Source organism: Hyalella azteca, unplaced genomic scaffold (assembly GCF_000764305.2).
Source record: "Hyalella azteca isolate HAZT.00-mixed unplaced genomic scaffold, Hazt_2.0.2 contig16847, whole genome shotgun sequence".
Taxonomy (NCBI): Eukaryota; Metazoa; Arthropoda; class Malacostraca; order Amphipoda; family Hyalellidae; genus Hyalella; species Hyalella azteca.
The window spans coordinates 885,651-908,615 of NW_025946654.1; the positions used below are offsets into that span (position 1 = coordinate 885,651).

The following is a 22,965-nucleotide window of genomic DNA, read 5'->3' on the forward strand; positions in this document are numbered from 1 at the left end:
GCATTGATAAGGGAAGAAATATAATAAAGTTTGTGAGCATGTGTAAATTCTCATTAAAGCGTTTTTCTTATTCCGGAGATATTTTTTTTTCTCACGGCAATTAGTTGCTCTACCTAGGTGACGTCTCGCTCTAGGACGTCTCGGACAAATTTACGGCCGTACATGCGGCAGGTGCTGATCAGCAGACCGTAATGAACACAAATATGTCGGAATGGATAGGCGAATGTAAAAAAGAAATTAGACGAAATGATACAGAAAATATTAAAAAAAACTTATTAATTAGCAAATAGTTGTTTAAAATTCTTTTAATCTGCGCAGTACGCCGCCACTCATATCATGAACGAAACCTTATTTGAAAGTAAGAATTTCAATGCGAAACGGATAGTCCACGTACGTGGTGCAACCGATGAAATTTCTGCAAGACAAATTTCGATGCACGGTTTCTTAAACAGTTTCTTGGACGATTGTTCTTATTAAACATGGCCTCTTCTGTAAATGGAGTTAGTGCTCATCGGAATGACTACAGAAAGAGAGTGAGTTGATGTGTATTTTAAATTAATATTTTCTCAACGTTGTTTACGCTCGATTTGCAGCTAGTTCCGATCAAGCCTGCTGCTATCATCAGTCATCACTGCGTACTCGGTACTATGACTCATCATGTCATCCATATGGCACGCAATAGTCGGAACAACGTCATACTCAGAAATCTGGAGTAAAGATCTCTGTTATCAGGTTATCGGTTTAAAAAATTAGGCTCAGTTGACTTTGATAATGTCCACTACTACTAGCAGCAGCAGGCACTACCGCACTAACACTAGAAACGCGCAGCTCCCTGACCTCAGTGACCTGAGTGATTCAGAGTGAATAATTTTCATATTATTTGCCCTGACCCCTGAGGCTTGCTCTTTGATGAATTTTTAATGTAACATCTTTTTGTGCTCCTTTCCTAAAATTATGATTTCAACAGTCTCCACCATTCTTCTAATAGTTATATAACTTTTAGAAATTTTGTTACTTGATTTAGGTATATTTTTTTAAGTGCTGTTTGGTTTTGTCCAGGTACTTTGAGTAGCACTGTAGCTATAGTACCTAGGTACTCACTGCCCAGGTTGGCAAGTGCTTTATCAGTTTATCATAAAGTTTAGCTGCCTTCTAACTCTAAGTTCTAAGTTCTAACTAAGTTCATAAGTAAGAAATTCCAAGCTAGCCTATTGCTATGGCATTGCCTGAATTTATTCAGTAAAAAATATGGAAAACAGTATTTTATTTATCCTTAGTTAAAAAAGAATAATCATGATTCATGAATCCATTGTTTATAATCCTAATTTTAGGAAACATCTTCCCATTATTCTGAATTGGTTCGTGGGTGGCTTCTGCCTAATTTTCTAAAATTAGTGGAAACTGTAATCTTGATTGTGCAATTTTATCAATAGTTGGTTCAATAGTTTATCACAAAATATTCAAATTTGAAAATAGGGCAGATCCGGCAGAAGGCACTTCTCCACTGCATAAGACCAAATTGCCTATGTTTGTGGATAATATTACTCATTCCTATGGGCCTATGGCCCTTGTCTGGTTTCTTTTGTGAGCATTAAGAACAATCACATATTTTTGCATTCAATTTTGGAAAATATCCTAATAGGTCCAACTGTCAAGTCCAACTGTCCAATAAAATGAATTTAATATCAAGTCTTGTTCTAAGTTATATTATCTGTGGTAAGCAATTGAAAATGTTTTTTTAACTTATGAGTTCTGGTTTGTGTTTATTGCTCTCTGTAATTATTCTATGATCTTGATAATATCTGAACTAATCTGATCCAAGCCATGTGACTCCAGGAGTTTTTGGAACATGTTGGTCAGTTGATGATATAAATTGGTTACTGTTATCTTATGAAATTTATGTTGGCAAAAAAATTGCCAGTTAACAAATTACCACTTGAACTGCTTGTAATAGTCCATGGGCAGGTCAAATGCTCATAAGTAAAGGGTAGCTTTACCCAATTAAAAATCAGGCATTGCATTGGTAAAGCCTAAAGCTTAATATTCAACATGGTGAACCTGATAACTTCAATTAGCATTTCTTTATTTTTTACATTTCAGGTTTGAGTGTATTATGAGTTTTGTGCCTCTTATTCTGCCCATTCCTGTTCATTCTTCCTACACCATGTATCCTTACTCAAGAGTTTACCCATACAATCACAGTGTTAACCCTTACTATCCTTATTATAACAATTATTACCATGGCCCTTACTATCGCTCCTATGGTCGAGTGTATCGATATGGAACCGTTACTGCTGCTCCCACCACTGTGAGTTAATTTGAAATATGGCTTCAGGTTTGTGAATTTGTGATTAAGATGCTGATGTTCAAGCTTTGAATATTTCTACTTCATCTTAACAATTCATTTTCTACTTCATTTTCTTCTAAGTCTTAACAAAACTAAATAAGCAATTTTATACATATTTCAGCTATCTTCTTCATCTGACTGCATATTCAGGGAGGCTTTGTCTAATGAGTTTACAAATTATTCCTTCAAGTTTATATATCATTATTATTATTATTATTACCATTATTTTTAATTCAATCATTCATTATCTTTGAATATTTTAATTTCACTTCTTTGATTAATGAAGATATTAATTAAAAAATGCTTTTTAGTGTCATTTTTGGAGTAATAAATTTTACTGTATGGTGCATGTTCTTGTATAGATCTTTGCGTGTCAGAGATTTGCTTTTGCTAAATTTTATTTGGCAAGCTAACATGATTTTGTGTGTCATGGATGCATTATAGTTATTTTATTAAGGGGATGTATCCTGAGCAGGTTGTTCTTGGCCCCCTGCCAGAGGACTTCTTGCGTGTGAACAATGGCTGCACTGAACGGCAGCAGCAGGAGCAAACTGATCATGCCATGGCTGCTCAGCTGCAGATGATGAACAGGACACAGCCTGTTGTTGGGAGACTCCAGGTGAACAATGTTGTCTTATTGTTACTTTTTGCGCTCCTATTTTACACTGCATTACTTTCAAGTCCTTGTTACATGTATGAATGAACTAGCAAATACAGAACTTGATTCAGCAGCAAAATTTGTTAATAGATACCCTCATTTTCCTTGAAAATCATAAATATATAGGACCCTAAAATGGAATTAGAAGCCAAAATAACTAAGTAATTTTAACAAATATAAGATAGAAGCCCTCCTGGTTTTAGTATCAGACCTCTTGGAAATTTTAGCTGCTTGACATGGAAAACTTCATGTAATGACTTGATGTCCATTCAAGCTTCATGACACAAAATTCTTCATATTTTATATTTTGATGAGACACAATATGAGATCCCACAAGTATAATACTTGATTAATAGAAGAGTTTATGTTGTTATGGCCAGGTGACAGTAGTGCGTGCTACACTTCACAAGAACTACGGCATTTCCCGCATGGATCCCTTTGCTCGGCTGCACTTTGGCCAGCAGGTCTTTGAGACCCACACTGATCCCAACGGTGCCAAGAATCCTGTGTGGAACAAAACGTTTTACATGTATGGCCCTTGAACATTTTAAATTCAAATGTTTATGTTGAAAAATATCCAAAATCATCTGAATTTACTTCTTATGGTACAAAAATCAATTTGTACTTTATTTAATATGATGATCAGCTAGCACTAATGCTGCTTGATTATATATATGATTAAGCAAGTGACCATAAGTGCTGTAATTGTAAAGTAGTAAATTCATTTTTCATGTGATATTTTCATTTGTAGACTTATAAAAATTATCAATCTATACTGGAAGAATTAATAATAACTTTGCAATAAATTTTACTGAAAAAGTTCATTCCATATTCTGAGTACTCACTTTTTTTGCTGCCTCCTGGCATTGTAATGTTGCTGTGTGTAAGAATTTTGAGTTTCTGGTTTACTCGTCTTGCCAAGAGGCAACCCAATAGTGCCCTGATATCCAATTGGCTTGCTTTTGCATTTCAGTTACCAGTTGCCTCGCAGCTTCAACAGCTTCCTCGTGGAGATCTATGACGAGCGAACCCTGTCAGATGACGAGAGAATTGCTTGGGTCACCGTGCCTTTACCCCAAAGCATCACCCAGGTAAAATTTTGAACATGAATGATTCTCTAGGTAGTTGAAAAAGATTGTTTGCTGATACTTTCACTCACTAAAAATATTTGATTGAAATTGAATTAGAATGATCTTTCACTTTCTTTCTTTGAAATTGGGTTAGCGTCATCACTAATTCAATAGTGAAAAATTCAAATTCAGAGCTCTGCTGTCTAACTACACTCAAATTTTGACAATGTTGAGAAGAAAAATCTAACTCGGAATTATGTCTGCAAGAAATGTCTGATTTAGGTAGTATTTGTAATCTTAACCCTTTTAATATTTTTACATTCTTTCTACTATAGATAGTTTTATTCATATCTTTTAGGGGGAGATTTGTGACAAGTGGTACAAGCTTTCTGGTCGCCTAGGGGAGGAAATGGAAGGCAGCATCCATGTGATCATGTCATATCAGGTGAGTCAACCTGGGCACTTCATTTATTGAGTTTTGCCGAACATGTAGCAGCCCTCGCTTGTGGTTCCTCACTACGCGACGTCGGCTCAAGACATGAGAAACATCCACAGCAACAGAGCTCCGGCTGAAATAAATGATATTCTTGTTACTTTTTAAGGTCATTGCGCAAATCAGGAATAAAAATTTGGGTTTGGGTGTAAATGTTGTTGTTGGACATAAAATGTGGACTTTACTCAACTACAAGAAATTGTTCTAAAATTATAGTGATATATTCGAAATGACGATTATATTGACCATGTAATATTAGGAAATTGTTCTTAATTCATATTTGACTTAACTCCTGTGTTTCTTTGACGCACAGACGGGTGTGGCACCGCCCGCGGCGCCCATGGTGATGTACGGGGGCGTGGGGTATCCCACGATGACGCCCTACGCCTCCTCCGTGCCCGTCTACCAGATGCCCCAGCCTGCCCCACGACCTGCACCTCCCCCCATCACGGACGACGATGTCAGGCCGGTACGTTGATCAGCTGAGACTGTAGCGCTTCAAGGGTCATGATTAAGCATGTGGCTATGGTAATTTGGAGCCTGTAGTGCGTCAAAGATTAGCTTGTTCGTGTTCTATTATTGCCGACATAGCGTGTTCTGAGTATAATTGGCATTTTACCCGTCCAAGAGGAGCATGTTCAGATTCTATAATTGGCGACGATGTGCCGAGTCCGAAATTCATGTTAAGTCCCGAGGATGCCGAATGTATGCTAACTAGGACTTCGCCTCGAAGTCAAGTCGTGCATAGTGGCGAGTGCGTGCATGAATGTCTTAGTCTCGCGCCGTCTGTGCTAGGCCCACCGTGCCTACTATCAAGACTACGAAGCTGTCTCATACAGACCCTCGGCTCATTAAATATGGATCACACTTAAGAATTTGGAATTAGCACTCAAAAAATTGTTACTACCCTTTCACTCTTCTCATAATTTTATTCGAAAACGACTGATTTACGCGGTTTGTTCCTGGTGAAGAAATCCAATGTTCCGATTTGGTTTTATAGACAAGGAAAATGAGAAAAGCATTCTCAATATTATTTCCTTCTGAACTGCATAACAAAATTATTGTTATGAATCGAATGTAATAATTGATCTCATTTCAGAATTCAAATTTTATAATAGTTTTTATTTGAGGTTAATTTTCTCACCTGTCAACCGAAAAACGATTTTATGCTATAGCTGTAATAGAATAATTATGTTTTGAAGTTACAATAATGAAAGACTATTGGTGCCGCGTGCAGCTGCTGGCGATGTTCCCGAAGGTGGAGGCTGACGTGGTGCGCTCGGTGCTCGAGGCGTCCTACGGCAACAAGGAGGCGGCGGTGGAGGCGCTGCTGGCCATGCAGCACACTGAATCCTAGACTTGTACTCCACAACATCGTCGCTACCTCTAACCTTAATTTGAACCTCACTATCACTTAAAAGCAGTTCTAAAATTTCTATCTTCTCCCATTAGTTGAGACTAGTTATAGCTTTATAGCGACCACTGACCTATGTTGAGACCACACAGGTTCTGCAAATTGCCTCCGACAACTGCGGGGCTGGATTGTGTTTTGTCCGAAATCTGATTTGTCGGTCCCGGTACTCAGGAGGCGCCTTGTTATGTAACCGCGGATTCGGTGCATCTTAAAGTATTTATTAAAGGTGGATGCGTTTAAAAAGTCTTCAGGTGCTTGAATTGTATTCTCGTCCTTTATACGACCAAACACTAGTCACTTGAGTCTATGGTGGTAATGCGATTTGATCGACTTCTGTGCCTTTTTTGATTATAAAATATATGTTTTATGCGCGCCTAAATTTCTATGTGTCTAATGGGTTTTTGTAGGATTTTTAAGTAATGCGCCTTTTAAATCTCGTGGGGCGATAGAGGCTCTCGATGCCTTTTATATACATCAAAGCTTTAGCGTTTTTCCTGTATTAGTAGTAGTTTGTAGATCGAACTTTATTTGTTGTTCACAGATAACCCTGATTGAAGAAACTGGTTAATAGATTTCCGACGAAATAAGACGTGCCATTCAACACGTGCATTACCCCTCACTGCGCCATGAGTATAGAATTAAGTTGATAATTTTATCCCAATGAATGAAACAATTAGGCTTTCTTAGGGAAAAATTACAGACTTACTGCAGAAAGCTTCAATGATGGCCCGAATTCTCACCACTGGTAGCTGAGCCTTCCAGGGCAACGAGAAACGGCATGCGGTTGAGATTCTAATCAAAATGAAAGTCATCATAAATTAAGATAATTATTTCTTATTCTTTTTTGCGCTTGTGCAAATGAACCTTTCCTTGCGGCCTACATTGTGTCTCTTCACCTTCTCTGGTTAAACCGATATTGTTGTAGTCTTTTTATATTCTCTGGATTCATTTTTATTGTTATTAAATCCTAAGTTTTAATCATAGTCGAGTTTTATCGTGAATGCTCCTATATTTCATTGATTATTTCACATCAAATGCTTCCATTAAATTGGACTTGTGAAGAATCGTGGATCTTGGTAAAATTATTTGCTGGATAGTAAACCTGCATTGAGTTCCTGGCTTGCCAAAGGCATCGAGATCGCCTCGGAATTTCGATGTCTTTCTGAAGATATGAAATTAATATTCTTTGAGTGGAGTGACGCATAAAAGAACGGTTCCGTAAACAGCCGATAATTTTTTCAAGTAATTAATCGCAAAGAGCCAAGAGGATATTAGAGGAAATAAGTTATTACTGTGCGTATTATGTAAGCTCGTGTGTCATGATTATTATCTTATCTTGTGGGCTCATATGCATATGGTTTGTTGCTTCACTATTGCGCCATATTTATATAATTTGCTTAATGTTATCTCTCCTTATTAAATATACGCCATATTTTATTACAAAATGTTGAGTTGTTGCACATCGTTGTGTATTGTTCATCGAGGTAATATATTGCAATCCTATTATATTGTAGCTTCTTGCGTATTGTACTTTATTGCTGTCGTATGCATTTAATTCAGAGACATTGACGTGTAGCTCGCGAATGACACAGTGATCAAAAAGTGATATTTTTGTAAGCAGTCCGAGTAGTGAAGTAGAAGTATTTTTTCCAGTAATCAAAGTAATCCTACTCACTTACACGATTAGTTCTAAAGCGAGTGGAGGACCATTTTTATTTAGGAGCAATGTGGTTTACCTATTAAATGTTATTGATATGTTCGTTTTTCTCTCCTTGCAATTGCAGTATTCCACCGATTAATCTAAGATTCTAAGGCATTTATGGCTCAACTTCTTGAAGCCCTCGCTCGTTGCCCCCTCAACAGTTGTCTCAGGTACAACACGTAAGTAGCAAGATTAATACGTCATTTATAATGCATTCTAGAACGTCTGAAGTCTCGAACTATAGGACCTATTTAGCCCGTATACATTATGGTTACCCCTCGGGGGGACTTCTGACGTGTGTCTGTGCTCGTCAGAAGTCCTATGGGATTTCGCGTTCCTAGGGGGATTGTTCCTGAGCGCCCCACCGCTGAGCTCACGGTGTCTGACTGTAGGTCTCAGTTGTGGGGTTAAGTTATTATGTAGGTAGGATTCCTTACATTTCCCTTCTCTGTCTCTCTCGTGCGGGCGGCCGACGTCCCGTGTAAGCGGCCTCTTGTTCGAGTGTCTTCGTTTCTGTTGCTTTTCACCTGTCCTGATGAATAATTGAGACCTTCCACCTTTATGGTGATGTTCATCTTGACTTTCGGTGCGAGATAGCTGAAGCGCTAGTAAACATTTGGCCACTAAACTAACTAACATTATGGCTATCTTGTCGGAGGGAGATCATCATCACATGTGTCAGGAAATTTTTCGAGGTGGAATGGCAGTCGTAGCAAAGCCGAGGAAGATTGAGTCAAACTGTTATTTATTAATATAACAAAGTATGTCGGCGCTGAAGTGTAGGCCTTATGTGGCCTGTCGCCGATTTTTTTCCTTTTCGTGCCTTGTTCACAGATCTAGAATCGTGACATTTGACCGGATCTTTTCAGGACTGACGATTGTTTGAAATAGCTACTAGACTTCCACCGGGTTCGATATGGTGCTAGGGATTTTAAGTCTGAACATATATTTTTACACAGCTTTATCTAGTATGTGCTTGAACGCGTTCATACTCGGAGCGCCAACGAAAATCGGGGAGGCTGATCCACATGTCGATGATTCGAAGCGAGAAGAAATGTTGTCGCATGGAGAAGTTGCAGCGCAGTTTTTTTTTTTATAAAGGGCGTCTGATCAGTCCAAGTCGTTTATTGGCTTTATTAACTTTACCTTCAATATGCTTAGAAAATTTCAACTCATTGTCGATATTTACTCCTAAATCCTTTTCCATTGTCGACTTCGACATCATCTTTCTGACGTTGCAACCGTGTCTTCTCATACTGTAATCTTGCTGTTATCGCTCATCCGCCCTTATTTGGGCCAGCTGATGCACGATGCTGTTGCTTGCTTCTCGCCGCTGGTAGTGATGCAGAGGAGGTCGATCTGGGATTGTAGCCAGGAACACGTCCAGTCGTCTCTTGAAGGTCTCCAGGGTGAACTCCCCTTCTCTTAGATCCTTTGGTTGGACGTTAAACAGCCTCGGCCCTGCTACGGAAAGTGATCCTTACCGCAGGGATTGAAATCTGACTGCAGATCTGTTACATAGTGGGGGGATCTTGCACAGTCTCCCCCTTCTCTCGTTGTGATGTGTCTCAATCCAGAAGGTCTCGCTCTTGAAGTTTGGCGCCATTCCGATTAATATCTTCCATGTGTACAGAATGACATACCTCTCCCGTCTCCTCTGCAGTGAGTACAGACCCAGTCGCTTCAACCTCTCCCAGTAGTTCAACTCTTCCATTCCTCTGATCCTGGAAGTGAAGGTTCGCTGGACACCTTCCAGTTGCCGCACAGTACAGCCGGCAACAAAAATGCAAGAATAAATAGGAAGAAAAGTAACCACTGATCTAGAAGTGACTTCGACGCTCGTGATGACAATTGTAATTTGTAACGCACAATAGAGATCATCACTTTTTTATAGTAACCTTAATTCCCAATTGCCTTGCTCTTAGATACCAGTAAACATTGATGACGATTAACCTATCTGATCACAGAGGGTTAGGCAGGAGACGTTAGGTTTACCAAAAGACGGCGTGGATGAATATGCTACAGTCCTGGCTTTCGACAGTTGACTAAATTGAAAATTTCATCAGTATTTCTGACATGGGCTTACATTCGGTTGCAAACTGCAGCCTGTCACTCCAGTGTCGGCACTGCACTGGAAGCTAAGCATAGCTCTCTTCCGACGAGAAATATAATGTTGAACGTGATTCTTGAGGTATTCTCACGAACTGTCTACATATCTCAGTGTGTATAAATTGGAGCCCACCGAACTGAGCTTACTTTATGCACAGCTTGTGGCTAAATTACACTTGACTTCTATTTACATTATAGTTTGGCTCTACTGATAAGAGGCATATGGCGTTATAGTTATAGGTCGTTGGTGTTTCAGGTAAACATTAATGAGAACGTAAATTCCTACAAAATGCGCTTAGATGTTGAAGGAAATACATATACTCATTTGGATAATTCACACCCGTTTATGAAATCATCACATATCTAAAACCTGGTAACGAGAGATCCGTTATGCAGACGACGAGTTGAGATTTCAATCGAAAAAGTACATTACAAGAAGATGAGACGTGATTGATATTTCAAGGTAGCTAATTAAAAATCGTGATTGGCATAAGTGTAACATTGAAAACGAAATTATTTCAAATCAATAATCACTAATTAGTATTATTTAGAAAATTAATAATTTATGTAAAACAGTCTTTAATGGATTCGATATCAAAGCATAACGCGATGCGTAGAAAAGATTCGTCAGATATTGTAGAGCATTATACCATTAAACACAAGGTTAAAATTCTCTCTATATATTCGATTCTTCGCCGTCTCCGTCTTCATTCTTAGCCAATCAGTTGGCCGTTAGCTGATCACGTGACCATTTACCGGTCTTCACAAGTCATGTCGTCACATGTCATTACCATTGCACGTCTTCACGACGCTAGCCAGATTAAGTGGCTGCACAACCAGCAAGCGCCTAGCAACTGCTTGCTGGACACTAAATAACTTATCAAGCATTTTGCCGTAGCCGATACTCTGAGCTGAAGCGTCGTTCGTTATGGATATACTTGTGTCATTTGATGAAATTAGTACTTACAATCTATCAATTATGTCTTCCGAAATGTCTTGTGCCATAACACTTCTAACGGATGTCTATACAAATAGAATAATAAGTTATATAGTATATAGAATAACATAATATGTATAATATCTGGAATAAGTATAATCGAAGTAATGGTCCTGCTGGCTCTTACTTGGGCGATCAGCCTTCGGGAGCCCCGGACTGCTCTTCGGCCCTTATGTGTTGGCCTCTTCAAAGAATGTGGACGGGCTTTCTCCTTTCTAAATAGTGATTAGTGAAATACTTGAAATATTGAAAACTGACGAAATGACAAAATGTCTGGCAAAATCCAGTAACTAAATTCAACATCAAAATTAAATAATATGTCTCGTTATGTGTCTTTATGCCTCGTTCAAAATGATGTTCATTCCGTGAAAGTTTAGGTAATGTTCCTATTTTGTCCGTGACGTCTCGTCAAGATATTCCAGTTTTACACCTGAAATTGAAAATTGTATCGATTTTTTAGCTAATCAGTACAAACTTCTTGTCTAGTATCTTCTCGGATAGGAAAAAGTACCAAACTTAGTAATCAACAGTAATCACTGAGAAATATCTGGAAAGGATCCTATAGCTGCGTAGTTAGGAATAGGATCTAAAAATTGAATAAATATACAGTCCACACACAAATCTGCAAGCGCATTCATTGCAAAACACAATTGCTAAATCGTGCAACAACGATCAATCGTTCGACTACGAACAAACGCTCTACTGTCGTTTGAAAAGTCTCTGTAAAAATTATACACAAAGATCACTTTTGAATTTAATCCAGTCAATCATTGTGATGTCATAAATTCTAGCAAACCTTACATGAAGACAACTTTGCTAGAATCACTCAAACAAAATGCGTGTTTTAATGCAATGCACTGTAGACGCAAATGACCCCTGCATTGGTATCCTTATAACTGCAGAGACAGTCGAGGTACAAGGAAAGATAGCCGCCAATTGCCATGCATTGCTGGTCGCCGCCCTCAGGTTCTCCAGGCAGCCAGCCGTAGATGTCAGTGTCCGGCACCAGGACTCCGGAGCTCCATGTCACGTACGAGCCGTTGCTGGCGCGTATCATGTCTATGTAGAAGCCACCCGATAGGCGGATGGACAAACTAGCCCTGTCCTGAAATTGGCAAAAATTTAATCAGATTTACGTTATTTCTAATGTGATCGGTACCGCATATGAAGTCGACCTTACGTATTCGGCTTACTAAATCAACAAGGAAATTATAGGCCCTTTTCTTCATTAACTAAAAACATGAGAAATTTCTTACCAATTTAGGATAACTAAATCAACAAGGAAATTATAGGTCTTTTCCTTCATTAACTAAAAACATGGGAAATTTCTTACCAATTTTAGATAACTAAATCAACTAGGAAATTATAGGTCTTTGCTTCATTAACGAAAAACATGAGAAGTTTCTTCCCAATTTCATGAGTTGAAAACTTCATCAAACGCCTTCTTAAACTCGTCATAGCAGTACCGCTACGTTCCATTTTCCATATACCACCATTCGACAGCTTATAACACTGCACTGGCAGCTGTGGACTGTTTACCAAATACTCGCCTCGTGTCTAGGTTTTCAGCTGGCTAAAGTGAGAGTGTGGAAACTCGCAGCAAATACTCGCAGCTTATAATAGCCCCCAAGAAACCAAAATTATTTTAACACAGAAATTGCCTTAGTGACTCACTTTTGGGGTAACGGGGTTTGGTACCAAATCCATGCTGTTGTTCCGACAGGTTTCAAACGCGACCCTAGAAAATAAGTTAATCAACAATGAATTATGCAAATTAAAACTCGAAACTTTGACTCGTTGGTACGGTCATGAACAATATCACGGGAATAATTTCCTCAGGATGACCGTCTCTTCTTCTTCTTATGTCGATGTTTCTTGGAGCTCGGAAGATCATCCATATCGCCCTATGGCAAAAGAGGTAGTTCAATTGTGCAGAATGGCGGACGAAAATCCCGGTGTTACGCCAAAGACAAGATCGCCTTCAAAGGGACGCCTGTCGGAGACCACCACTGCAGTGCTTCGAATGGACTATCATGATCCCTTCCCTGAAGAACGTAGCCTACATCACATCTTGACATTAACGTTATCAGCCGCACGCCACCAGACAGATCACGTCCATTGAATTAGATCAATCAGCCCACAGGAAAATAAGCCTGGCGTCGTCTGCCAACACGCGAAAAAATTTTACACCAACCGGACGGAGCGCGCCGGAGCCGGCCGTATCTGTCCCGTGTGTCGAATCAGCCCACGGTCGAACGGCCACGCGTCGTACGACGATAAATTTTGGAACAGAACTATGCTATCTGAAACCTAACCCCAGATGCTGTGAGCTAAAAGTTACGTAATTTAGCGAAGCTGTGGAAGTCGCTCGTCGAAGGACGACAGATTTTGGAACAGAAATATGCTTTCTGAAACCTAACCCCAATGCTGTGAGCTAAAAGGTACGGTCTGGTGGTGCACGGCAGGATGCACACAGTTCCACTGGCGACCTGGGCTGGTTGGTCACAGTCCGTTGTCCGCAAGTTACAATTCGAGCTAAAGTCAGGGTATGAAGTGATGATTCGATGCAACGTTCAGTGGTGCATAACCATTACTCTCTGGGCTATTCGCTTCAGAATATGGTGGCGTAAAGCTCCACTTCGCAGCCATAAGGCTTTCTTCAATTGCTGATCAGTTGTGCGCCAGGTTAGGTTAGGTAAGGTTTGGTTAGGTTAGGTTAAGTTAGGTCCCTCCATCGCGCCAGGCGCATTAATTACTGATCGGGCAACGAGAAAAGCCTTCTGCTGGCTGCGAAGGGGGAGAGCCGGGGCATGGCGTTATTGGAGAGCCGGGGCATGGCGGGACAGTCAGCCGGGGCATGGCGGGTTTGCGCTTTTGCCTGTGGAGTAGAGCGCCATGAAGTAGTGGCTGTGACGTAACGGCGCTGTTATGTCGGGCGCTTATTTTCAAAAGCCGCGAAGACGCCAGGCTGTGTTTAATACTAGCACGCAACAGTTTGGCTATTTGCCCACGACTGTTGCTTCGGTGGCTTGATGTTATCTGGCTGATTGATTCATATCCAGGAAAGGAAATGACACCTATGGCTTTAGGCGCCTAATCACACAGGCTAAAATGCCCTCTAGCGTGATTACGAGCGGAGAGGAATAGATATTGAATTGTGGGCAAGGGCTATGTAGGGGTCTATACTGCGTCCCGGCTGGTTCGACACACGGGACAGATACGGACGGCTCCGGCGCGCTCCGTCCGGGTGGTGTAAAAATTTTTCACGTGTTGGCAGACGACGCTGGGCCTTAGACGCCAGGCTTATTTTCCTGTGGGCTGATTGATCTAATTCAATGGATGTGATCTGTCTGGTGGCATGCGGCTGATAACGTTACAGTCAAGATGTGTTGTAGGCTACGTTCTTCAGGGAAGGTATCATGATAGTCCATTCGAAGCACGGCAGTGGTGGTCTCCACCTGAACTTTTCCTTGACAAATATTTTTATGTTGCCGCCTATATAGAAATCTGAATAATCCTACTAAAGCGTCTTGAATTGCTCAGTCGTTGCCGACTAACGTTCAGAGGAATTACCCTTAAGACTAATACAAGTTCTGCCTTCCTACGGTACTCTATTTTTGTAGAGCACCTCATGTGAAGTTGGACTCGATATAAGAAGTACAGTAAGACTAAGAACATCTGTATTTCATTGACCGACCCATCTGCGTCCTCTGGCAATGAGGCCGCGACATTAAATGTACAAAATTGTGATTAACCCGAAACGTAAACTATGGTGTGCCTTGGAGAAATTCCTACGAGACCGTAGCTCGAGATTGCTTTAGCTTAACTAAACTTATTGTCCAAAATAGACCGCAAATTTCACCTAAGAGACAAAAAATTTTGCTAGCTCTTGCTTGCCTTATCTTCAGTGTCCGGATATTGGATAGACACTCGTGTCGTGACTCTTGAATACTCGCAGTACTTGTCAGGTGCCGTTTTCGTAGCATCCACTTATATAATTACTAAATGTTATACTAAAATATGTTCCAGAATCAACATTTCTCTAAAGCAACTATAACACTCGAATGAGACCAGGTAAATTCCCTATTAATATTAGAAAATTAATGATGCACTCCATGGTTTGATGGGATTACATTGCGACACGAGTGGGATAAGAGTATCGTTCGCAAGGTCCGCCTTATACCTGACTGACTCATTTTACCGAGTCGGAGCTTTACCGTAATATTACCTATTAATCATAAAATCATTGGACGTCCAATTACGTGATCAAATCAAACGGGCAGTATTGCCTAAATCAATTTATGGCTCTTAATTGCCTGATATCCTTACAAAATACCACAATAACTTATGGCCTGACAGAAACGACATTGAATGGTTTCTGAAATTTATCCACTTGGTTAAATAAGGATAAGGTTCCAGGTTAATGAAATTTTAAATATACTCATTTATGTATGATGTTTATAGTCTCTGGAACGTATAGATAGATAGATTAGATAGTGAAGTTCTATGAAATGAATTCACTTACGTTGGACGGTGAAGTTCTTTGAAATGTATCTACTTACGCTACATGATGAAAATCTTTTACATTTATTTCTCCTCAGTACCTCTTTCCATTTCACTGAATACGCAATCGTGATATACAAATCGTGAATACGATTTGTATATTAAATTTGCACGAAAGTGCAAAGACAAAAATTAAAATTTGTTCAGCTAGTCAATGAGTTCATTAAAAGCTCACTGAATGACGTAGGAATAACCTGACGTTAAAGTGAACTCTTTGCATTGGCCACGTTCAAGGTGCCAGCGCACCGACCTCGATTGTTTGCATGGTCGGGTATTCGATTGATCGATTCGTGTGGATGTAGACTGAACATAAAGTTCCTGCTGATTTTTGAAGGAAGAGGAATTGAAGACTAATATTCTTCAATATAAATTTATAATAAGAAAATTATGAGAGCTGGAGCTAAAAATTGATGTAAAACAATTGCGAAATGAGAAATGAAAGGAAAACTTTTCCGGTATTAACAAATTTGAATTATTAGTTCACTCTAAAGCGATAAATACAAAAATCATACAAATATACATCTGTACGTCGCAAATTTAGGCAGAAATTCTGTTCGTAGCTTGTATTAAAAGGTCTACCATCTTAATATCAGCTGCACTCACGTGGGACTGATGCCACCTGGCGGCAGAGGGAATTCGTACAGGATGTAGTTCGTCTTGTACGAGTTGAGTCTGAACACGTTTGTCAACATGCCCTTCACGGCGCCAGGCACCGAAGCGTCCACCACCAGACGGCACTGCGGTAGCAATGGGGAAGCAACTGGTGAGACGTCTCGGACAAAAACGCGGCCTCTCTCACGGCCGGTCTCGCGGCCGTGATTCCAAATTCAGTGAGCGTGGAATATCTCGCAAAATACTGAACGTAGCTTGATGAAACTTGGTACACATAATCATTAGAGCCTAACGGTGATGTTTAGCTCGTGACAATTTAAGGCGAATTTTGAAAAATTGTCACGAGCTAAACATCACCGTTAGGCTCTAATGATTATGTGTACCAAGTTTCATCGAGCTACGTTCAGTATTTTGCGAGATATTCCACGCTCACTGAATTTGGAATCACGGCCGCGAGACCGGCCGTGAGAGAGGCCGCGTTTTTGTCCGAGACGTCTGGTGAGCGACATTATGATTCGTGTCTGCAAATGTTCGTAATTAATGGAAATGATTCGTGCCAATTCAGCATTATTTGTTTGAGCCTGATAAGCAGAATATTCAAAGAAAATGAAAAATATTCGAAGAATAGAAAAATGGACAAAACAGATCTACAGAAACCTCAATTTCCACCATAACATTCCCGTCATAAGATTTTTTCATAAGATGTTTTTAAGTCATTTTGTTTTCATTAAAATAAAAAAACGCAACTTTTTGGCAACTGAACAGCCCACGAATCTTTCAATTTCTGAACAGATTTGCCTGAAATTCATAGCATGGAAATAAATAGCAAATTTTGAAACCAATGTGCAGGGATTTATTCGATGTCCTCGTTCTGAGTTCAGAACGCAATTCATGAATACTTGAATTGAAAGTAGCGGATCGTGAAATGCTCATCCTACGAGCTCGTTTAACATTGAAGTAGTTTCGATTTATCGTTATTTCATGCTGTAGTACATTCCGAATATTATGTTTCATGTAATTTATTACTTAAACTTTGCCCATTTAAATGCTCTTAGAATCACAAATTTGTTAAATATTTCTAATTGAATTCTGAATGTGCAGGATTTCATCATGGCAAGAGGGTAGCTGGATAGTAAAGAATTAAATCAAGATCGTCTTTTTGATCCTTAATGTCTTCTCGCCGTGATTAGGCAGCTACGGTACGCCACAAAAGTCAGTTAGGTACGTCAATCTTCAGTTATGGAAAGATCGGGTTCCAAAGGCCGGATCCCTTGTGAATCAAGTCACGAAAAATTCAAGAATCGGTAACAGGCCATGGCCCTATTTCTTCAGTGCCGACACTTCTATTCTAATACGCCGCGCTAGGAGATATTACGTACATATTTTCAGGCCTCTTCTGTTATGATTAAAACTAAACTTTAAAAATTATGGTTTTGGTATGATATGTTAGATCCTCATTATGTAATAACATATAGCCTAACCTAATCTGACCTAATTTTTTAAATTTCGTTCTCACAAAGTAATAATCGGTAAAAAATTAATAAAACCTATAGCGGCGAATTGCCGATTTCATGAATTTCAATAAATTCGAAACTCATGTTGTGAATTTCAGACAAATCCGTTCTGAATTGACGGAGTCGGGAGCTGTTCAGTTGCCAAAAAGTTGCGTATTTTGGTTTAATTTAAAATGAAATGACGCAATAATCTGTAATAATTACTTTCGTGGCGTATTGCTTATAATTATTTATACCTTAAATTTCAGGCAGATCTGTTCAGAATATAGGTAGGTAGTTGTGAGCTGCATGGTTGAGCACAAATTCTGTTTTGTGTTTCAGTCCTCTGACGAGTTCACGGGTAAGTTCGGAGAAGTATCGATCCAGAAGCGGCAGAAGAGTTTGACCGTTAGTTGATTTAGAAAATCACGCCTTCTATCGCCGAAATCACCAATACCTCCAGTAGAACAGTGAATGGCTGTATAGCCATTGGGATTTATCTACTTTTAAACCAGAATTACACAGGCAAAGTCAATGCAAACTTGACATATCGTATTCAATGAGAAAAAGAAGTTTCAGTTGACATACATACATATATATATATAGCGGTTTCAGCGCTTATCAGGCCGTAGGCCTGTCGCCGATTCATAACATAGCAGAACATTCACAGCTTATTACGGTCTCGAACTCGCAACTCACTGCTCCAATTCTGTTCGGGTTAACCGCCCGGCCTCCTTGCCGAGTCTTACCAGAAACTGGTGCACAGAGCTGGGATCGAACCCGCACCTCTCTGCGTCAATCATGTTACTCTGAACTTTAACCACTGGGCCACCCTGCCCTGTTGATCTAGCTGAAAGAAGTGCTCATAGAAGTTGTGTGATTGAAACGTACGATCTCGATACGTAATCCACATCTGAGCCTAATTGATTTCCTTGATTATCAAGAAAGTGGTTTCTAAAGGGTTTCACAGAACATTAAACGATAAACTAAATAATTATTTTGACCAAGCAGCGTACGTTGATTAACTAATGCTGTCAACATCAAGAAATATCGTATTATCTCACTGCATCAGTGTTCCACTGGAATCCTCCACAGGCATCGTGTTGACTGCAACGAGCCGCGCACGCCACCTGCGACGCCACACCCGCCTCTTGCACACTCCAGACTTCGAGAAGTGCTTTGACCACCAGACCGAAGACCACAAGTCCACCGCCGGACATCCTGATCTCTTCCGTGTAATGGGAAATCCTTTAAGTTCGTCTCACGGAGTATCTGGATCGTATGGTGAAAGCACGATTATGTTTTGGTTCATGTTTACTGGTAAACCATCAATTGCTTGTTGAAAGTATCAAGTTTAAACCTAAATAATATGAAACTAATTCCACTTCATTGGAAGCCTTTACTCATTTTAGCAAGGAAAATATTCCCGATGCAAGGTACCTGTTTACGTAAAAACCAGTAAAACAAAAAGTTTTATCCAGTTAACCAGTTTACGCCAGTAAAACTACAAATAACGCCGGTTTTATAGTTTATCTCAGAATAAATGCAATGATTACATAGTTATTGGGACATATATTGTATAAGTATATAGTTATTGACACCAATATATTGTGTACCGTAAGTATATAGTTATTGAGACTTGACGACCCTAGTCATATTTCTAGGGCCGTCAGTTAGTGAAATGGCATGACTGCCTAAATATGCTTTAACAATCAACATTTGAAATAAACGGATAGCAAACAAGTAATAATGTCACTAGATTGCTTGAATCGCAGATCCACTAGAAATTTAAAAACGAAGAAAACTCCACAAATTTTCAGCTTATCTCTATTGAAAACGTTTCAGAGTCCAGCTCCATCGTCAGTTTGATAAATCTAGAACACAAATACAAAAATAAATTGATAAAGTTTGGATTCAAAAGAAAAAAAATGCAGAAGTTGAAAACCTAAATTTACAGGAAAAGGACAGCATAATAAACCTAATACCTATCTATTCACAATTTCTAGTGGATAAGAACTAAAGGCTGCATTTAAACTAGGCTTCTCTTTAAATAATATACGTTTAAAAATTACTTTTTAAAGACAACACTTCCAGAGAATCCAGTATCTCCAATCTTGCAGATGTACCATGAATTTCTCATCTAATTTTCGAAAATTGAAAAAATTTACTTTTCAATTTTTTAATATATATAAATTTTTTAATAGATACACTTTTTCAAAATTATTTATTCTGTTAAATGATTCATGCATTGCCTCTGATTTCACACAAGTGTGCAAAATTTCAGATCAATTAGACACGTAAAAGTGTGTCAAATATCAGTTATAAGATTTGTAGCTGACAAAATTATTTTTTCAAATTTTTTAATTTTGAAAAAAATTTTTTTAATTTTTAAAATCATTTATTTTGACATTTGATTAATGCATTGTCTCCAAATTTACACAAGTGTGCAAAATATCAGATCGATAGGATAAGTAGAAGTGTATTAAATTTCGATTACAAGATTTGTAGCAGACAGACAGACAGACAGACAAACAGACAAACAAGAAGTGAAGTTAAAGAGAAGTGTTGTAAAATATACAAGGATTCCAAAATTTTAAAGTCAGTGTCCGACACTGACTTTAAAATTTTAACTTCTATTTAAACTAAATGACTGTAGGCAATTAATAAACGTGCTTAAATCTCTGCGCATTACTATCGAAAATAGTTGAGTTCGTGATGAATTATAAGTGCAAGCAATCGAAAATCAGATCTCCGATCGCGTCATATATTTAATAGAATGCGAGCTCCTGCTGAGTGTAAATCCCGATAAATGTGACCTGCCCCTTGCAAGCACGAAGGTGATACTGATACATTTGATAACGTCTGCACGTAAATCGTGGTTATTAGTATTACAACATTTCTTTTTAACTTCACTTCTTGTTGTTTGTTTGTCTGCTACGAATCTTATAGTCGATATTTAACACACTTCTAATTGTCCAATCGATCAGAAATTTTTCACACTTGCAATTGACACAATAATTAAAAAATTTTTTTAAATATTAAAAAAAAGGAAATTGTTTTAATATTCACAAATAAACTTAGAAATTAATTGTACATGTGTAACATCGGAGACAATGGCCTCTTTGGGAGTGTTGTCTTTAAAAAGTAATTTTTAAATGCATATTATTTACGGCACTTTTCTTCACTTCTTGATTTTGTCTGCTACAAATCTTATAAGCAATAATACTCTTCTGCCTGTCCAATTGATCTGAAATTTTGCACACTTGAGTAAAGTCGGAGACAATGCTTGAATCAATTGACAGAATGAATAATTTTAAAAATGAAAAAAAGTTTACACATTTAAAAAAATAATTCTTTTAAATATTCAACTATAAAACAATAAATTCATTATACATGCGTGAAATCGGAGACGCTGGCTTCTTATGATGTGCGGTCTTTAAAAAGTAATTTTTAAACGCAAATCATTATATATCAAATGTTCTTGTATACTTAGAAATTGTTCGCATTTTCCACAATCATTTATAAGCTGATCGGGATGTGTCAGTCGAATTGTATCGTTGGATTTTAAATGGTTAAATTGAGCATCTTTGTGCCAGAGTTACGTGGAAATGAGTTGATTTTTTAGCCATCGTCAACAAATAGCTCGGGTATCCCACTCACCTGACTCCTGCCGTGAGTACCAACCTCGACGACTGCTGCCTGACGTGTGCCTCGCCAGCTAGCTGCCACAATCCGGCCTCGACGACTGCTGCCTGACGTGTGCCTCGCCAGCTGTCACAATCTGGCCTCGATGACTGCTGTCTGACGTGTGCCTCGCCAGCTGCCACAATCTGGCCTCGACGACTGCTGTCTGACGTGTGCCTCGCCAGCTGCCACAATCTGGCCTCGATGACTGCTGTCTGACGTGTGCCTCGCCAGCTGCCACAATCAGAGACCGACGACTGCTTACCAACGTGTGCCGTGAAAGTTGCTGCGCCAGTAATTGATTGAATTATATTGTTTTGAGAGAGATAAAAATAATTTTCCAGCGTTAACGTTTTAATGCAAGCGTAAATCCTCAGTACGTTGCATACCAGTAAAGATCCTGTAAGCCAGTCTGCCACAAAAACAGGTTCTGGCATTAATATGTACTAGCAAATGTCGTGAGAGCCGACCTGCAACGTGTACCAAAAAATTGTGCACAGCTTCAACCTTCGGGTAATATTCACATCACAATTAGTTCGCAGCTGAGCTGAAGCAATTTTCTTGATTGAATCGATAACTAATTTGTAGCTTAAACTTAGGAAAATTTACACACTACAATTTGTTCAAGTAACGTACGTTAGAAGCTGATCGTCTAAGATTTTTTAATCAGTTTAATTTTATTGAACTCGAAACCTTCAAGCAATGTGTTAATTCCGTGAAAATTGAATGAAGCTTTCAAGGTGCGTTAGTTTTTGTGTATGATTTGCCCCAGTCAGATCTACGAAATAAAAGTTAGTTTGACGATACTAACGGTCAGTTCGATGTTTATAAATGTCTGTTCTAAGTGAAGAATGCCAGTTTTAAGTAAAGGCAATAAGTTCTAGGCAAGATCAGCCAATACAGGTAGGAACAGTAAGTTATAGGTAAGAAGAACAGGCAGTTATGTGCCAAGAGCTGTCAATTCTAAGGTAAGAATAGTCGGTTCTAGGGAAAGAAGTAAGTTATAAGTAACAACATTCAGTTATAGGGTTAGGATAGCCACTTCAAGGTAAAAACGTTATTTATGAGTTAAGGAGTCAGTTCTGGAGAGAGATTGCCGTCGGTACTAGGTTTCAAGACAAAAGGTAAAGAAAAGTTAGTTTTACTTTTTATTCAGAGTTGCGTGACTGATATTCATTTCTAATTCCGCGTGAGAGTTGATTTGAGTTTTTAAAAAAGTGTTCTCACGAAAGAACAGTAAGCTCCGTACCTGCAACTCTCAGGCTTCGTGTAGAGTTAGAGCAAATAACTGAAAGATTTAGAGTTTTTGAGCAGAAGTTTAGTAGTAAAACAATTGAGAACAGCTTTTAAACTCTGAACTTTCTTAGGATATACGTTGCTAGGAATAAACTGAGAACAGCCTTTGTTCTGAATTCCTTTTACAGAGTAATTTCTGTCACATATATGCTCTGAATTTCATGAGCTGAGCAGAGTCGCGACTCAGAACTTAATGATCAGAGTCGTGACTCAGAACTTCAAGAGCAGAGTCGCGGCTCAGAACTTCATGATCAGAGTCGTGACTCAGAACTTCATGATCAGAGTTATGGCTCAGAACTTCATGATCAGAGTCGCGACTCAGAACTTCGTGAGCAGAGTCGCGCCTTAGAACTTCATGATCAGAATCGCGGCTCAGAACTTCATGATCAGAGTCGTGACTCAGAACTTCGTGAGCAGAGTCGCGCCTTAGAACTTCATGAGCAGAGTCGCGGCTCAGAACTTCATGATCAGAGTCGTGACTCAGAACTTCATGATCAGAGTTATGGCTCAGAACTTCGTGAGCAAAT

At 39.1% G+C, this 22,965-nt stretch overlaps 2 protein-coding genes across 3 annotated transcripts; one reads left to right on the top strand and one right to left on the bottom strand.

Moving 5' to 3' along the window:
- Positions 1–258: 258 nt before the first annotated feature.
- Positions 259–7,737, top strand: LOC108680478 (toll-interacting protein). Of its 2 annotated transcripts, none has more exons than XM_018169304.2 (7): positions 259–533; positions 2,823–2,966; positions 3,386–3,534; positions 3,979–4,096; positions 4,434–4,520; positions 4,882–5,037; positions 5,806–7,737. In XM_018169304.2, exons 1-7 carry the CDS (start codon positions 480–482, stop codon positions 5,923–5,925), a joined length of 828 nt encoding a protein of 275 aa, XP_018024793.1. In that variant the 5' UTR covers positions 259–479; the 3' UTR covers positions 5,926–7,737. The 2 variants fall into 2 exon arrangements, with proteins under 2 accessions (XP_018024793.1, XP_018024792.1); XM_018169303.2 differs by lacking the exon at positions 259–533 and adding an exon at positions 2,079–2,308.
- Positions 7,738–10,132: 2,395 nt separating this feature from the next.
- Positions 10,133–21,167, bottom strand: LOC108680461. The gene is made up of 5 exons (XM_018169281.2): positions 21,119–21,167; positions 18,523–18,730; positions 15,957–16,090; positions 12,465–12,528; positions 10,133–11,895 (listed from the first exon to the last, which is right to left on the bottom strand). Exons 2-5 carry the CDS (start codon positions 18,676–18,678, stop codon positions 11,635–11,637), a joined length of 615 nt encoding a protein of 204 aa, XP_018024770.1. The 5' UTR covers positions 18,679–18,730; positions 21,119–21,167; the 3' UTR covers positions 10,133–11,634.
- Positions 21,168–22,965: the final 1,798 nt, after the last annotated feature.

Bases quoted from the DNA above. Each gene is read 5' to 3' on its own strand.
- LOC108680478 (XM_018169303.2), top strand. From the start codon at position 2,114: ATGAGTTTTGTGCCTCTTATTCTGCCCATTCCTGTTCATTCTTCCTAC. The intron at 3,535-3,978 runs GTATGGCCCTTG...TTTGCATTTCAG, and splicing joins TGGAACAAAACGTTTTACAT to TTACCAGTTGCCTCGCAGCT. The intron at 5,038-5,805 runs GTACGTTGATCA...TGCCGCGTGCAG, and splicing joins CGGACGACGATGTCAGGCCG to CTGCTGGCGATGTTCCCGAA.
- LOC108680461 (XM_018169281.2), bottom strand. From the start codon at position 18,678: ATGTCCGGCGGTGGACTTGTGGTCTTCGGTCTGGTGGTCAAAGCACTT. The intron at 12,529-15,956 runs GTGAGTGCAGCT...CTTATTTTCTAG, and splicing joins CCAGGTGGCATCAGTCCCAC to GGTCGCGTTTGAAACCTGTC. The intron at 11,896-12,464 runs GTGAGTCACTAA...TGCCAATTTCAG, and splicing joins CAAACCCCGTTACCCCAAAA to GACAGGGCTAGTTTGTCCAT.